The sequence below is a fragment of the Bubalus kerabau genome, chromosome 13 (genome assembly GCF_029407905.1).
Source record: "Bubalus kerabau isolate K-KA32 ecotype Philippines breed swamp buffalo chromosome 13, PCC_UOA_SB_1v2, whole genome shotgun sequence".
Lineage (NCBI taxonomy): Eukaryota > Metazoa > Chordata > Mammalia > Artiodactyla > Bovidae > Bubalus > Bubalus kerabau.
In genome coordinates, this window is record NC_073636.1 from 59,305,019 (window position 1) to 59,321,691 (window position 16,673).

At 51.0% G+C, this 16,673-nt stretch overlaps 1 protein-coding gene across 6 annotated transcripts in view; it reads right to left on the bottom strand.

The window, feature by feature from the left end:
• Positions 1–16,673, bottom strand: part of RBM38 (RNA binding motif protein 38) — an 89,189-nt gene that overhangs the window by 17,995 nt on the left and 54,521 nt on the right. For 2 of the 6 annotated variants that reach the window (XR_008701609.1, XR_008701608.1), the window contains exons 4-5: positions 3,352–3,428; positions 313–980 (exon numbers count right to left, since the gene is read on the bottom strand). The exons of 2 other annotated variants lie outside the window; for them this stretch is intronic. Coding sequence is in view for 1 of the 4 variants with exons in the window: in XM_055544625.1 (XP_055400600.1) it covers positions 3,352–3,428 (77 nt within the window). In the remaining 3 variants the exon portion in view is untranslated. The remainder of the gene's footprint in view (positions 1–312; positions 981–3,351; positions 3,429–16,673) is intronic. 2 more of the 6 variants (XR_008701610.1, XM_055544625.1) reach the window with 2 other exon arrangements.

The window sequence follows — 16,673 nt, forward strand, 5'->3', positions numbered from 1 at the left end:
AGTCAAAGTGCATGCAAATCCAAGCTCTGTGCCCAAAACTTATCTCTTGCTGAACACTGTTCCCAGGAGAGCCCGGACCCGAGATGCCCAGGGAGAGAGGGAGCAGGTGTTCTTCCATCCCTCAAATACATACTAAGCACCTACTGTGTGCTTAGCCTGTGCACCTAGCACAGGCAACATGCTAGGAGCTGGGTACCAGAGTGAGCAGCCAGCCCGCACCCATGGGGCTTCCTGTCAATGGGCAGACAGCCAGACAGATCCATCAAATGCCTAAGATGATAGCTGGGGTGTGTGTGGTGGGGGGATACGTACGTGCTCAGTCGCTCAGTTATGTCCGACTCTTTGCAACCCCATGGACTGTAACCCACCAGGCTCCTCAGTCCATGGAATTTTCCAGGCAAGAATACTGGAGCAGGATGCCATTTCCAACTCCAGGGGATCTTCCCTAACTGGGGATGGGTAATACTTAAAACAGGATTGTGCAAGAATGCTCTTAGCAATTTTATTTATAAGAGCCCCAAACTAAGAATAATTCAAATGCCCATCGATGGGATGGAGAAAAAAAGGGCTGTGTACACAGCTGTGGAATATTCCTGATCACTGAGGAAAGATGAGACACCAGACACAGGGATGCATCTCGACATGAGAAGGAAGCCAGGCCAGGAGAATACTCTGTGTGCTTCCATACACAGATCATTCAAAGGCAGGAACTGTCTATGTGTGGAGCTGAAAATAAGGACAGTGGTAACCCCGGGGTGGAACAGGGGGCCCAGAGAGGCACAAGGAGAACTTTGAGGGTCAAGTTCTCTTTCTGGATCTGGAATGCTAGATACCCATGTGTGCTCCCTTTGTGAAGATTTGTGCCTCTGGTCAGTTAACATCTGTGCCCTTTTCTGTTTGTATATTTTATGTCTTGATAAAAGTTTACATAAAATAATAAAGGAGGGAAGGGGAGATGTGGGGCTGTCCAGGAAGTAGAGCTGCAGAGAAAACACAGGACACTCAGTTAAATTTGAATTTCAGTTAAACAAGGAAACACTTATTTTAGCAAAAGTATGTCCAGAATATCGCTGGACCTGCCCAGCATGCTACTGGGAACCACAGTCCCAGGACCTCGGCTCTCTCCACCACCTCTCATGGTCTCCAGGTAGTCTCCCTGGTCTCCAGCTCATCTGCTCCCCAGATGGGTTGCTTTGGGGTGCTGCCAGGCCATGAACCCAGGACTCTGGGCACCCCCAGGGCAGCTCAGCTCTGTACCAAGACTTGGAATCAGGAAGTTGAAGACACCAGCAAGTCCCCCTCAAGGCCTTCCCTCTGTCCAGATGAAAATACTAAGTGGGAACGTCGAAGCTGGATCCTCTGGAGTCTAATGAGTAATGGCCACGATATAGTTCCTGAGTGCTCAGCAAATGTTATGAGCCTCTGGTTTGATCAGTGGCAGCACTGACTGAATGTTGACTGTGTGTCCACACAGGCGTGTGCAATTCCCACCTTGAACGGAGGGAGAGGAGATGCTTTGTAGAAAGTACGTTGATTGAATGAATGAGCTCTCCCGCTGCTATCACAGCCCCCACCTACCACCTATGTGGTGACTTTGGAACCCTTCCCTCCTTAAGCCTCAGTTTCCTTCTCTGCAAAACAAAGATGATGACAGTCACTGGCTCACTTGGAAGGGTTTCTCGGCCTCGGCACCACGACCATTCGGCCTGGACCATTCTGTGCAGGGGTATGTCCTGCACTGCCGGGGCTCAGCGACATCAGGGTCTCTACTCACAAGACGCAGATAGCAGCCGCTCCTGACTGTGATGACTGAAACATCTCCAGAGGTCGCCAAGCGTCCTCGGGGAGACAGGATCACTGGCTGAGAGCCCCTGGGTTGTTATGAAGATTAATGAGATTATGTCTGCAGAGGACCTAGCAGAAACCCCAGCACGGGATGATCGCTGTCAAGTTGAGGAGCCTAAAAGTGCCAGGATGAGGACTTGAACTCAATGTGTCTGACTGCAAGGCCTGACTGTGCCCACGGATGCCCCAGGGATCTTGTTGGGTGCTGATCTGATGGGACAGGTCTAGGGTGGGCCCAAGATGCAGCCTCTGTATGAAGTGCATGAGCCCTTGCCCTTGACACTGCCTATGCCCTTGAGGTGCTTATGGTCCATGTTAGTCACTCAGTCGTATCCGACTGTGACCCCACGGACTGTAGTCTGCCAGGCTCCTCTGCTCCTCTGTCCATGGAATGCTCCAGGCAAGAATACTGAAGTGGGTTGCCATTCCTTTCTCCAGGGGATCTTCCCAACCCAGGGATAGAACTGAGGTCTTCTGCACTGCAGGCAGACTCTTTACCATCTGAGTCACCAGGGAAGCTCAGTCCAGAGGGGAAGAAAAAAGGACACACACCACAGGACCTGCCATATGACAGGAAGATGGAAGGTTTACATAGTAAAAATTAGGTGGCAGTGGGGAAGCAGTACAGTTTGCAAAATTCAGATTAGTAAACTATAGCCACTTTAGGCTGCTGTCTGTCTGTGTAAATAATGTTCATTGGCATCGGGGCTGGGTTTAGGGCGAGGCAAGTGAGGCAGGATGGTGTCAGCACAGGGCTGCCACCTGTCTGTGCTAAACTTTTTCTGTATTTTGTACCTCATTGCTTTTTTCGGCAATTGATTTTTTTAAATTAATTATTTATTTGTTGGTTTTGCTGAGCCTTCATTGCTATCTGCGCGCTTTCTCTAGTTGCAGCGAGCAGGGGCTTCTCTCTAGTTGTGGTGCTCGGGCTTCTCATTGCGGTGGCTTCTCTTGTTGCAGAGCACAGGCTCTAGGCACTCGTGCTTCAGTAGCTGCAACACATGGGCTTAGGTGCTCTGTGGCATGTGGGATCTTCTTGGACCAGGGATCGAACCCGTGTCTCCTGCACTGGCAGGCAGATTCTTAACTACTAGACCACCAGGGAAGCCCTGAGCATTGATTTTGATTTTTGAAAAATTTGCTTTGCAGTTATCTCTGTGCATTTTCTGTACACAGGGCCATGCCTCACTTGCCTCATCCTAGCCTCAGCCCTACTGGAAGGGTTCCAGAAGGGCTCTGTGCCTCCAGATGGGACCAGCAGGGGCTCAGATGTGACATTTTCCTGTGTCTGCACCCTGCTTTGCCCCCAGCTGGCTGTGTGGCCTTGGGCAGCAGCCTGAGCTCTGGGACCTCCATTTTCCTCCTGTGAAATGGGGCCAGAAGTGCCCAACTGTCCTACCTGGCAGGGATGTAGAAAGAATTAAATGAGATAATATATGCAGAAGCTTTTGGGAGGCCTGAAGTATATTCTCTGTCAGCTAGAACGCAAAGTCAAGTCAAACCCACCTCTTGGAGGCTGAAAAGAAGCAGGGAAGCCTTCGAGGGGCTGAGCTGGGTCATCGCAGGTTACTCTCGAAATGGGTCTGGAGGAATAAGGAAGGGCTCAGACAATCCAGAAAGACATCGAGGTGAAGGAATCTGCAGAGGGCAAGACTTAGAGGAAGGGGTTCTCCTGGATGGCGGGACCCAGATGGCCACGTGCAGAGGGAAAGTCGGAGCTCAGCATGTCCACACATCAGCAGTGGAGGTACTTCTCTCTGTGGCCAGGAGGAAGGGGAAGTCCCAGCCCAGCATGGATCACCATGGAAGGTAATCACCATACCAGCAGCAACCATCCACATGCCAGGGCCCCAGCAAGCAGCCAAGGACTTCCCCACACAACCTCCTTTGCCACGGACACCATGTGGGGTTACAGAAGTGAGAATGCGGGCTTCTGATGGTCCAGACCTGGAGGGAGGGAGAGTCAGACCAAGGTGGCCTGGATGCAGGAAATGAAACTGAAAATACAAAGCAGAAGATTTGGCATTGGGCACCAGGGAGACTTGGCTTTCCTGGTGGCTCAGACAGTAAAGAGTCCACCTGCCAATGCAGGAAACCTGGTTCGATCCCCGGGTCAGGAAGATCCACTGGAGAAGGAAATGGCAACCCACTTCAGTATTCTTGCCTGGAGAATTCCATGGACAGAGAAGGCTGGTGGGCAACAGTCCATGAGATCGCAAACAGTCAGACACAAGTGAGCAACTAACACTTTCACTTTTTTTGACTGGGGAGACAAAGAGCCAATAGCGCCCAGCCTCGGACATATCAGCTTCAGACGCACTGAGTTTCAAGATACCATCTGGCAGGAAGATAGGCTCTGATAAATTGCTCTCTGGGTTAGAAAGCAGCAGATTCCAGCTGGGGGCCTGGTCTGGGTGATTTCCCCCTAAACTTACCCAGAGATGGCCCCAGGAGGCCTCCCTGAGTCACACAGAGCTGGCGAGTCTCAAGAGGCACCATCTTGGGATGCCTTTGCTCTATGTACACGGGGCAAGGTTGCACAACCCCAGGGGCACCGCCACAGGGTGACCTGTAGAACATCAGCTTTATCTCCTTGATCTGTGCTGTCAGGACCATTATTATCCCCTTCTGCTGCTGAACAGAGTAAGGCTCGGAGAGGTGATGTAACTTGCACTTTGGCCAACAGCTAACGCAGGTGGAGAGGGATTCACGGCCAGCTCCTGTCCCTTTCCAGAACAAATGACTTCTACCCCACTGGCTTCTCCCCTGAGGACTCACTTTCCTCCAAACCCACTCAAATTATGCTAAGCATTCTCCCACACCCTCTGGTTTCTTTGCCTAGAAGAGCTGGAGGCCAGCCTTAAGGAAGTTCCCTGGGACTTAGGGTTTATTGGAATCGGAAGAAACCACTTCCTCCCAGGACACCACACCTGAGCCTGCTCTCTGTCCATCCACCTGGGCCTGTGGGGGAGGGGCAGCCTCCAGGAAGTCAGGCTGTTGGGGGTTCAGTGCTGTGCCAAGGTCTGATTTCATCAAGGAAATTGGCCAAGTCAGATTGCAGGATGTAAGAGAAGGTTCCTAAAAACCATGTAGCAAGAGAGGTAGAGAGACAGGCATCACACCCTCCGGGGGAAGGCATGGGGGAGGGGACACCATAAGCATAAAATGTTCATCCTTGCACATCTGCAGCAGCGGGAATCAACACACTTCAGTGGGGATGTAAGCTTTGCTTGAATGACAAGGTGGAAGATTAATTATAATCACAGCCATTTATGATGTCTATATTCTTTTCTCCGTGTCTGTGGCAACAATGGACTACAAACCAGGTGGCTTAAGACAACAGAAATTTATTCTGTCCCAGTTCTAGAGGTCAGAGTCCAAAGTCAAATTGTTAGCTGTGCCTCTCTTCCTCTGCAGGCTCTGGGGGACAACCCTTTCCTGGGCTCTTCTGGTAACCCCAGGTGTCCTGGGCTTGTGGTCACATCACTCCAGTCTCTGCCTCCATCATCACATGGCTCCACCCTGTACTTCCCTTCTCTTCTCTTCTAAGGACATTTGTCACTGGACTTGGGGCCCACCCGGATCCAGGATGGCTTCGTTTAGAGATCCTTAACTTGATTGCATCTGTAAAGACTCTTTTCCCAATAAGGTCCACATTAGCAGGCTCCAGGGGGACACAATTTTTGCAGGGGGAGGGGCCACCCTCAACCCACGACTGTGCCATTCCCACGTCCCACAGGCTGAGTGGGCAAGGGAGGGCTTTCCAAGCACAATCTCATTTGCACACACTGTTTTGTACATAAAAATATGAGCTCCCTGTGGAGCAGTGTGTTGGCTGTGAAGCTGCACCCCTGTCGGCCAAAGTCATTGCCTGGTATTTCCTTCCCATGCCACCCCTCTCGGGTACAAGGGAGAAAGAGGGAGGGAGCTTGCAAACAGCACATCCACTTCTCATTAGGGATGTCCTATATGGGAAGGGAATGGTTTCACAGTCACACACATGCAGACACAACTACACACATACAATTCTGAAAGCCAAGCATGTGGTCATTTTACAGATAGGGAATCCAAGGCTGGGATGACTGGAGGGAGGATGATCGGAAGCCAGAGGATCCGAGTGACGGCTTCCATGCCCAGGTGGAGTCGGTTGACCTCCGAGAGTGCATTTCAACCTACCTTGAGCCTGGCCTCAAAAGGACATCCATAAACACCTCCCAGAGCTTTGGTTGAGAGGCTTCTAAGAGAAAATCCGCGCCTGCAGCCTTTTCACTCGCACACCTAGCCATCTGAGCAGATCCAGACCTGCTTCTCAGAGCAGAGTCTGGACAGGTGCTCCACAGGCAGCATCGGTTTGGAATAAGCTTATCTTGCAGAGATTAAATCCGCTCTCAGGGCAGAATTAAAGTTCAATGAAAGATAGTTCTTAATGCCTCGCTGGCCTCACAGAGCTCTCTGGGAGACAAGTCCTTCAAAATTCCTTCCTATGAGCCCATACCCTCCCCAAATCAAGCAGCCGTGTCATCCGAGGCAGGGCGCACCAGAAGCAGGCCGGAGGAAAACATGAGTTTTCTTCTGGTAGGAAGTTTGGCATCTCCACTGCCAGGATTAAAATTCTGGCCCTGTTTCAGACTGAGAAGCAAAGGCCGTTTTCATCCATCCATTCATTCATTCATCCATCCATTCATCCAGCAAGTATTTTTTGAGGGCCTGCTTAGCCCTGGGGCTTGCATGACCTCACCCTTTAGAGGGAAGGTGGACATGAAACCAATAACACAACAACCACATAATCAAGCCATGGGGGTTTAGAGTGGGAGGTGGGGTGCTACAGGGTGGGTCAGGTAGAGCTGAAGGGTCCCGTTGGAAGGAAGACCCTCCCTAGGGGAAGTGATGCTTGAAATGAAACTTTAAGGACAACTAGGACAGACCTGGAGGAGGTGGACCTAGGGAAGGGGAGTCATCCAGCAGAGGAACAGCAGGTGCAAAGGCCCTGAGGTGGGAAGACACCAAGCTGGGAGGGCCTGAAAGCAGGCCGGGGGAGGCGGAGGTGGGAACCCCAGGTAAGAACTCAGGTGTGCCCTGGGGTGGGCATGGCCAAAGCACAGAAGGGCTTGGATTTAATTCTGTGGGCAATCAGAAGCCTTTGGAGCATTTATTTTCAACTAAGCTTGTAATTTGTAGGTAATTGTAGATTTCCATGCAGGAGGAAGAAATAATGCAAAGAGATCCTGTGTAACATCACCTCGCTTCCCCCAGTGGTTTGTTTTGTTGTTTAGTCGCTAAATTGTGTCCGATTCTTTTGTGACCCCATGGACTGTATAGCCCACCAGGCTCCTCTGTCCATGGGATTTCCTAGGCAAGAATACTGGAGTGGGTTGCCATTTCCCTTCTCCAGGGGATCTTCCCAACCTAGGGATTGAACTTGAGTCTCCGGCATTGGCAGGCGGATTCTTTACTGCTGAGTCACCAGGGAAGCTCCTCCCTCCATGATTATATCTTGCAAAACTATACTGTAGAGTCACAACCAGGACACTGACATGGATACAAGCCACCCATTTTATTCAGTCTCCCCCAGTTTGCTCACTCGTGTGTGTATGTGTGTGTACCTGTGAATGTGTATATGTGTGTATTTGTGTCCCTGTGAGTGTTTGTGTACGTGTGCATACATGTGTATGTAAGTGTATATACACGTGTGTTTAGTTCAGTGCAGCAAGTAGGCTTGTGGGGCTGCTAACACATTTATCTACCATTTCACAGTAAAAGAAAAGAGCTTGTAAACATGAAATACGACAGATGGGGTTCAAGCCCCCACTGACCACTCCCATTACTGGTCCCTGTTGCCTCTCCCAGAGTGACCCTTAAGAGATCTCTTTGGTGTGGAGACCTCCACAGCTCCGCACTGTAGGTGGGAAGATGTGGTATCATTAATTTTCTAGGATGGCTAGAAAGTAAAAACAACACCACATGGACTGTATGTGCCTGTGGTAGGATGTGACAAGAAGGGAATTTCACCTCTGTGGTCTTCTTTCCCCAAACCCCAAGCCTGGTCTAACTTTGAGGAAAACATCAGGCAGACCCAGATTGGAAGGTGTGTCACAAAACACTTGAGCTGTACTCCCCCAAACAGCCAAGACCACCAAAAACAAGGCATGATGGAGAAACAGTCACTGGCCAGAGGACTAAGGTAACAGGAGCACTAAATGCCGCGTGCACCCTGAATGTGTGCTGGCGCAGGCAGCTGTGGACGCTAAAGAAAATCTGGAATCGAGTGAATAATGATACCAGGATTGGCGCAGGACCCAGTCATGCAGAATGACATTATGGGAAATTCAAACCCAGTGAGAGCCACGGGCAAACACTCTGTACTATCTTTGCAACTTTTAGTACTTTTAGTTGCAAAGATAGCACAGGGTGTTCCCATATGTCCCACACGCAGAGTTCAAGGGCACCCCCTTGAAGTTCACAAGGGACTCCAGGGAGCTGATACATTCAAAAGTATGCAAAGTACAAAATTCAAATTTCCCCTCCAGCATCTTCTACCCTGAATTTACTACCCAGCAGCTAGGACACGATATGGATTTTCTGCCACCTTTGGGAGTTCTTTTATAAAAGAAACTTCCAGTGCCTGATGACAGGCTCATCTTTGCACAAGTCCTAAGTCAGAGGGAAGTCTCTGAAAAGACCCTCACTTGGTCATATTTCAAATAACATAAAACCCACATAGTCTGAACTTCTTCCGGGCACCAGGCCCTCTGCCTCCTCACCCCAGTCCACCAAAAAGGAACTGTCTTTAGCTCCATTTCCAAGAGGAGGAAACTGAGGCCTGAGTCATAGCCACTTGTGATGGGAGTGGAATTCGGTTCTTGCCTCTGATGGCAACACACAGCGTCACCCCCCACTCCCCGGGGCTTCTCTCCCACAGTTCTTCCTTCCCTGCTTCTTTCCTCCCTTACTTCCTTCCTCTGTCCCTCCCTCCCTCTTCACCTCTCTCTCTTTCTTTCCCTTCCTACTTTCTTTCCTTCTCTCTCTGTCCAGACCAGTAGCATCAGCACCACCAGAACACACATTGTCAGAAGCCCACAGGGCAGTGGTGGGCACGTACCATCCTAAGGGGTCCGCTTAGAGCATCTCCCCTCACAAGAGATGCTAGTGAAAAGCCTCCAGGCCCATCTGACTCCAGACGCTGTGCTGGGCTGGAATGGAAACTTCAGGAGGCTCCGTGACTAGGTTCAAGGACGCTTGGGTCTCACGCTTCAGCCAGGCACTTAATTGGCATATTCCTCTTTCTAGCCTAGGAAATGGCTTTAAAAAGCTCTGCAGAACCTAGTCCTGGGAACCCTGGCTCTGCCAATCTGTCACGTCCCCAGGGAGGCCACTTTGCTGGGCTGGATCTTGGCACTAACCACAAGCGGCCTACTTTGGTGGGTCCCATGGGTGGATCTCCCCCACCCTAATGATACAGCCATGGACCCCAAGCACCTCAAAGTCTTACACCATCTCCTGCACAGAGCAAGCCCTGGGGAAGGGATACTGTGAAGGGGAAGAACTTGTGGACACAGGACTCTGTCTTGTCTCCTCCGATTCCTGAGGCGAAGACTCTGTCCTTTGAGGCAGGAAGCATCTGTCCACGTTCCCTGCTCTGCACCCTGGATTCAGCACCGCCTCGGCCTGTTGCTTCTGACTCCCAACCTCGACTTCCCCATCTGTAGAATAGACTGACCATCGTTTCCATCCCATGAGGGTGTCGTGAGGACTAAGCGAGATGCTGCAGCAAGGGAGGCCAGGCTGGCACCGGCTCAGTGATTCTATAACAGGAGAAAGGTCAGAAATTGAAGGAAAAACTGTGTGTGGGCTAAGTCGTTTTAGTCGTGTCCAACTCTGTGATCCTATGGACTGTAGCCCCCCAGGCTCCTCTGTCCGTGGGATTTCCCAGGCAAGAATGTTGGAGTGGGTTGCCATGCCTCCTCCAGGGGATCTTCCCGACCCAGGGATCAAACCTGTGTCTCTTACATCTCCTGCATTGACAGGTGTGTTCTTTACCACTAGCACCACCTGGGAGACCCAAATAGAAAGGTGGAGGATCAAAAATGGGGCATGGCAGGGCAGCTCTGATGGGGCCCCTGAACCAGGGATGAATGAACCGTTCCCAGTGGGTACACCTCTCAGGAGGAAGTAGACATTCCAAAATGTTTGTGGAAAACAGGAGCTCTTCCCATGTTTGGGGGAGGCAACCTCAGGGTCCCATCCAGACCCATAATCCTACGCCAGGGCCCAGTGAGAAAGAAAACTTGGGGCCTTTATTCAAAAAGTATCGAGACTTTCTAAACAGTGGCGGCAGAGCATTAAAGTCGGTGTGAGGTGCTTCAGAGAGGGCCTGTGTGACCACCCGAGTCGCACACCCACAAAGCCAGCCTTGCTCAGGGGTCTCTCTGCCTTCAGAGAGTGAAATCTGGAGACCACTGTTAGCAGATACCTTTATCCAAGCAGTCTAGCCACACAGTCCATCTCCTCCACTAGTTCCCCAAAGTGCAAATCGATCTAAGGGTCAGAGTGGCCCACACCATTAACAAGAGGGGAAGTGGGAGAAGGGGAGGGGACCCTGGGAAAAGGCAAAGTGTCACCACGCAGCTCCAGCAGATAAGCTGATGATAGCCAGCAGCCACCAGGCATTTGCCATGATGCCAGAAACAGCACTTGTCTGCTTCCTGTGGTCTAGGAAGGAAGTCAGCTCACACACAAGGGACCCCTGCTCCAGTCCAGGCAGTGGGTAGGTGCTTAAAGCCTTCAAGTGCCCGCAGAGCACGCTGCAGGATGGAGCCAGCCGCCGACGGGACCATAGAGCACAGGGACGAACAACCTTCCCAGAGCATCCCCGGTGCCTCTGGCCACTGGGAGCCTGCAGATTCAGGGGCAGGGGGATGCTCCTGCCTGAGAACCTCAGTTCCTCTGGAGGTCTTCTGATGGGCGCGCACAGCAGAGGGGAAGGAGTTGGGCCCCTCAAAACAAAACAAAAGGACTCTGGCACTGGGGACACTGCAGAGCAGCCAGGGCCCTGTGGGCCGTGGGGAGTTGGGGGAGGCCTTGTGGCAGGAAAAACAGGGGAGTACAGGGTGGGGGATCAGCTCCTCACCTCACGCCTGAGGCAGTGCCAGCAGAGGTAGCCGCAGACAGAGACCAGGCCCGTTCTCAGGGAGTCAAGGCTCTAGGGCAATTACAGACAGACAGTGCTCCCCGCCCCACCCCCCAACAAATATGCCCTGCACCGTGCAAAAGTTTTCCCAATAGACAAGAAGAAACTAGAGGACCCAGCCATGCAGTCTCCCCCAACGCTGCTCTGTGTGGCCTCGACTAATCTGCCACCATCAGAACCTCCATCCTACAGAGGAGGAGCCTGAGGGTCAGAGAGGAACTGCATCTCTGGGTCACACCACTGATCAACGGCAAAAGCAGTATTTAACCCAGATCTGAATCACCTTCGGGGTCTTCTAGGGCATCCCAGGTGGCACTAGTAGTAAAGAACTCGACTGCCAATGCAGGAGACATAAGAGGTGCAGATTCAATGCATGGGTCAGAAAGATCCCCTGGAGGAGGTCACGCCAACCCACTCCAGTATTCTTGCCTGGAGAATCTCATGGCTATAGTCCATGGGGTCACAAAGAGTCAGACACTACTGAGGCAACTTAGCACACATGCACGCTTGTTTCCAATCCTAGGAAGTCCTCCTCTCCTCCAGGGATGGCTATATCCCCTTTGTCCACCCACCCCTGAACTCTGTCCTCCAACCACCCACCTTGGGGAGGGCCCACTGACTCATACACACATACACATACAGATACACACAGAGACACGCAATGGCTTTAGAATTTCCCCACAAGGGATTTTGTTGGTGGTCCAATGGTTAAGAATCTGCCTTCCAATGCAGGAGACATGGGTTCAATCCCTGATCAGGGAACTAAGATCCCACGTGCCTTGGAGTAACTAACCTTGTGTGCTACAAATACTAAGCCTGCAAATCACAGTGAAAGATCCCGCATGCCTCAACTAAGACCTGACGCAGCCAAATAAATAAATATTAAAAATAAAAATACTTTATTAAAAGAAGAATTTCCCCTCAGTTGGCTTCTTGCCCTGGGTGGTGTGATGGGAGATGTTCACACACACACACGCACACACGTTTTTGTCTCATCGAATGCAGAGATGACTACATTCCCACTCCCATATCTTTTGGAAATAGCACTTAGAATTTTCTTACAGGACTCTCGACCTCAAGTCAATTCCCTATTGTTTGGGTAGTGAAAAAGTTGGCTTAAAGCTCAACATTCAGAAAACTAAGATCATGGCATCCAGTCCCATCACTTCATGGCAAATAGATGGGGAAACAGTGGAAACAGTGGCTGACTTTATTTTTCTGGGCTCCAAAATCACTGCAGCTGGTGATTGGAGCCATGAAATTAAGAGATGCTTACTCCTTGGAAGGAAAGTTATGACCAACACAGACAGCATATTAAAAAGCAGAGATATTACTTTGTCAACAAAGGTCTGTCTAGTCAAGGCTATGGTTTTTCCAGTGGTCATATATGGATGTGAGAGTTGGACTATGAAGAAAGCTGAGCGCTGAAGAATTGATGCTTTTGAACTGTGGTGTTGGAGAAGACTCTTGAGAGCCCTTTGGACTGCAAGGATATCCAACCAGTCCATTCTAAAGGAGATCAGTCCTGGGTGTTCCTTGGAAGGACTGATGCTGAAGCTGAAACTCCAATACTTTGGCCATCTGATGCGAAGAGCTGACTCATTTGAAAAGATCCTGATGCTGGGAAAGATTGAGGGCAGGAGGAGAAGGGGATGACAGAGGATAAGATGGTGGGATGGCATTACCAACTCAATGGACATGAGTTTGGGTAAACTCCAGGAGTTGGTGATGGACAGGGAGGCCTGGCGTGCTGCGATTCATGGGGTCACAAAGAGTCGGACACGACTGAGCGACTGAACAGAACTGAACTGAGGGGAATCCCATTTCAAGGGTCCAAGGGTGGACATGTGACTCAGTCCTGGCCCATCAGCTTATTCCATCCTCCAGGCCTCAGAGATTGATTCACAGGCAGGAAGATGACCCAAATCAATCCAGTCTGTTAATTCTGTGAAACTGTTGGAAAGAAATAACCTGAGTTTCTATTGAAAGAGGAGGTGGGAGGATGTAAATCTTGACCTGCCAGGAGTTGACTCGAAAAGAAGACAGAGCCAGTGATGGAGAGAAATCAAGTCCTGGTGGCAGGATTTGATCTCCTGGAGCCAGAACCAGACCATTTCAGTTACATAAAAATCGTTTTTCGTAAGTCTATTCAGTCAGAGTTGGTGTCACTCATGACAGAGTCCTGCGCAGTTTTCTGTCTCTTTCTTTTGTGAAGGATACAGTCACACAGGAGCAGACTCCACACTTGGCTCTCAAACACAGTGCCCAGAACTTGGAGAAACTCCCAAAGCTGGCCCAAGGAAGGCTCTGGAATGGAGCCTGTGCCTCTCACTGACTTTTCTTTCTAAGGCAATTTGACCAGGAGTTCTTCCAAAGAGTGCTCTTGTCCCCCTCATGTAGCACAGAGAGCCTCCAATCCTCGTGGGAGGCAGAACCCTGTCTTCTGGTGCAGACACCTGGCATAATATCTTTCCCTTGAATTTGGGCAGGACTGTGAAGAAGATGGAATATCAGTCCTAAGAAGAAGTCACTAATCAGTTGACTTGGAGTTTCTCCAAGGGGAGATTACCTGGGATGGGCCTGGTTTAATCAGGTGAGGTATTAAAAGAGACAAGGCCCTCCTGAAATCAGAGTTTGAAACCGTGAGGACTGAGAGAGAGGGTCACATGGTAAGGGTCTTCAAGTAGCCTAAAGAAGCTGAGAGTAGTTCCCAGCCAACAGCTACAGGACAAAGGCATCTCAGTTCTGAGTCTTTGACAACTTGAGGGAGCTTATTGCTCAGTCGCTCAGCCGTGTCTGACTCTCTGCAATCCCATGGACAGCAGGATGCCAGGCTTCTCTGTCCTTCACTATCTCCTGGATTTTACTCTAACTCATGTCCATTGAGTCAGTGATGCCATCCAACCATCTCATCCTCTGTCAACCCCTTCTCCTCCTTCCCTCTTTCTCAGTACCAGGGTCTTTTCCAATGTGTCAGCTCTTCACATCACATGGCCAAAGTACTGGTTCTTCAGCTTTAGCGTCAGTCCTTCCAATGAATATTCAGTGTTGATTTTCTTTAGGATTGACTGGTTTGATCTCCTTGCAGTCCAAGAGACTCTTGAGAGTCTTCTCCAGCACCACAGTTCAAAAGCACCAATTCTGAAGATAGTCTTTCGGTGGGTAAGCCTCCCAATGAGAACCCAGCTCAGCCCACTCCACGGCTGCAGCCTTGTCAGACTCTGAGCAGAGAGCTAGCTAAAATGTGCCAGCTTCTGACCCATAGGCACCCTGAGTGCTTATTCAGCCACTAAGTTTATGGCTCTTTGTTACACAGTTTTGAAGATGAACAGACCTCTCCTCCCGCCTGGCTCACCTTCTCTTTGTTGAGGTCTCAAAGGTCCCCACCTCATAGGTCCTTCTGACCCCTGCTGTAGGCAGAACCCCCACCCCAACCCCATCCCATCAGCCTCCAGTCTCTTACCCACTTTAATGGCCTTCTAGCCCTTCTACCTGCCACAGCATGGACATCACAAGCCTGCTGATTCTTTACCCATCTCCCTGGGGATATGGAACTCCGGGGGAGGCGGTGGGGGAGAGGGGGAGGCGGTGGGTGGGGAGGGGAGGCGGGGCATGGCCTGACTGTCTACTGGCTGCTGTTGCTGCCCTGGGCTAAAAACTTTGCAAAGGAGAAGGCTTCTATCAACACTGGTTGAATGAACGAGTGAGTGAATGAACGAACAAGCAATTGAATGAAAAACCAGCCAATTTCAGCTGCTCAGAAGCCCTGACCAGTTGTAGCTCTTGCGGGGAGCAGATAAGCATGTGGTTTCCAAAGTTCCGGTTCCTCTAGAGCAGCTGAAGTGCTCCCCATGACCTCTGTGGCTGGCCGGGCCAAGAATCCCCTCCCAAGACGTGTGCACACTCAGGGTCAGCAAACTTCTTCCCAGAGCCTGGGTGCTCAGGCTGCATCCCCACACTGGCCCTGCTCCTCAGGAGCCTGTGGCCCTGTGAACTGAGCTCTCCATGCCTCGGTCTTCTTATCTACAAAATGGGTACAAGAGGAACTTCCCTGGTGCTCCAGTGGCTAAGACTTCACCTTCAAATGCAGGGGGTACAGGTCTGATCCCTGGTTGGGGAGCTAGGATACCACATGCTTCATGGCAAAAAAAAACAAAACAATGGACAGAAACAATGTTGTAGCAGATTTAATAAAGACTTTGAAAATGGCCCATTTAAAAAAAAAAAAAAAACTTTTAAAAAAATGGGTACAAGAGTTTAACTGGCTCCCAAGACGTTTTGAGGATTAGATGAACTCATTTGTACCCAGTTGTACCCAACTCATTTGTCCCTAAAAGGGGCCCAGTTCACTTTAACAAGTATTATAATGGAAATGTATTTGCAGCGCTACCAAGAAGGGTGGTTTCCATCAAGAATCACCCCCCCCACCCGACCCCAACTTTCTTGGTGCAAGCTGCGGTGTCTAACTGGCTCCATCTGGGCCATGAGACCAGAGGAGGAGATACAGCAGACCCTTAGCATAGTGACACCCCAGGGCTGTGGGTAGAGGGGCTGTGCGAGCAGTTGAGGATGTCAGTTTAGCACTTGATGTCTTAGCTTGGGGGTTTCCCAGAGAGAAGCCATGGTCCTCCCTCTTCGTGCCCTGAGCAGATCCCGAGTCTCCCCACCCCCACTGCCAACTTCACTGAGCAGGAAACAGAAATGCCTGGGCCCGCAGCCAACAGAAGAAAGAAACACAAGCCTTTGGGGAGGGCAAAGAGGTGCATGCCAAGGGCAGAGGGCCACCAGGCCCAGGGCTGTGAAGCTGTGGGTGACCCTGGAGAAAGCAGAGACCTGCCAAGCCCATCTCTGGGCTGGGGTCCCAGCAGGGACCACACCTCCAGTGGTAGGGCACGGCCAAGAGGTCCCAGATTCACACTGGGACCAAGAGGGGGCCGTGAGTACTCCTAGCACATGGTGAGATGTGCCAGCCACAATCCCATCTCTTACTGACTCCCACCCCGGGCTTCCCCAGGCTGCCCTCTCCTTCCTCCCTCCCACTGGGTCCCAAGGTGCCCAGTAGAGCAGAAGTGTCCTGGAAACAGGGTGTCGACAGAGCGTTACCCGAACAGCCCTCGATGCCCCATCTCACCCCGTCAGCCAGTGCATTTCATCACGTGCCGCCAGAAGTGAGCCACCCAGACTCACAAGCTGTGCTCAGTGCCCCCGACTAGCACGCCAGCATGTTAACTGACTGGATGCCCCTGCTGGCTCAGATGGTAAAGAATCTGCCTGCAATGCGGGAGACCCAGGTTCGATCCCTGCATTGGGAAGATCCCCTGGCAAAGGGAATGGCTACCCACTCCAGTATTCTTGCCTGGAGAACTTCATGGACAGAGGAGCTGGTGGGCTACAGTCCATGGAGTTGCAGAGTCGGGCACGACTGAGACACAAACACTTTCACTTTCAACGTGCCAGCAAATTGACAGCAGCTAAGGGAAGTGAAACTTGTTGTCACTGTTCAGTCACTAAGTCGTGTCCAGTTCTTTGTGAACCCATGGACTGCAGTATGTCAGGCTCCCCCATCCTCCACTATCTCTTGGAGTTTGCTCAGATTCATGTCCATTGAGTCAGTGACACTGTCTAACCATTTCATCCTCTG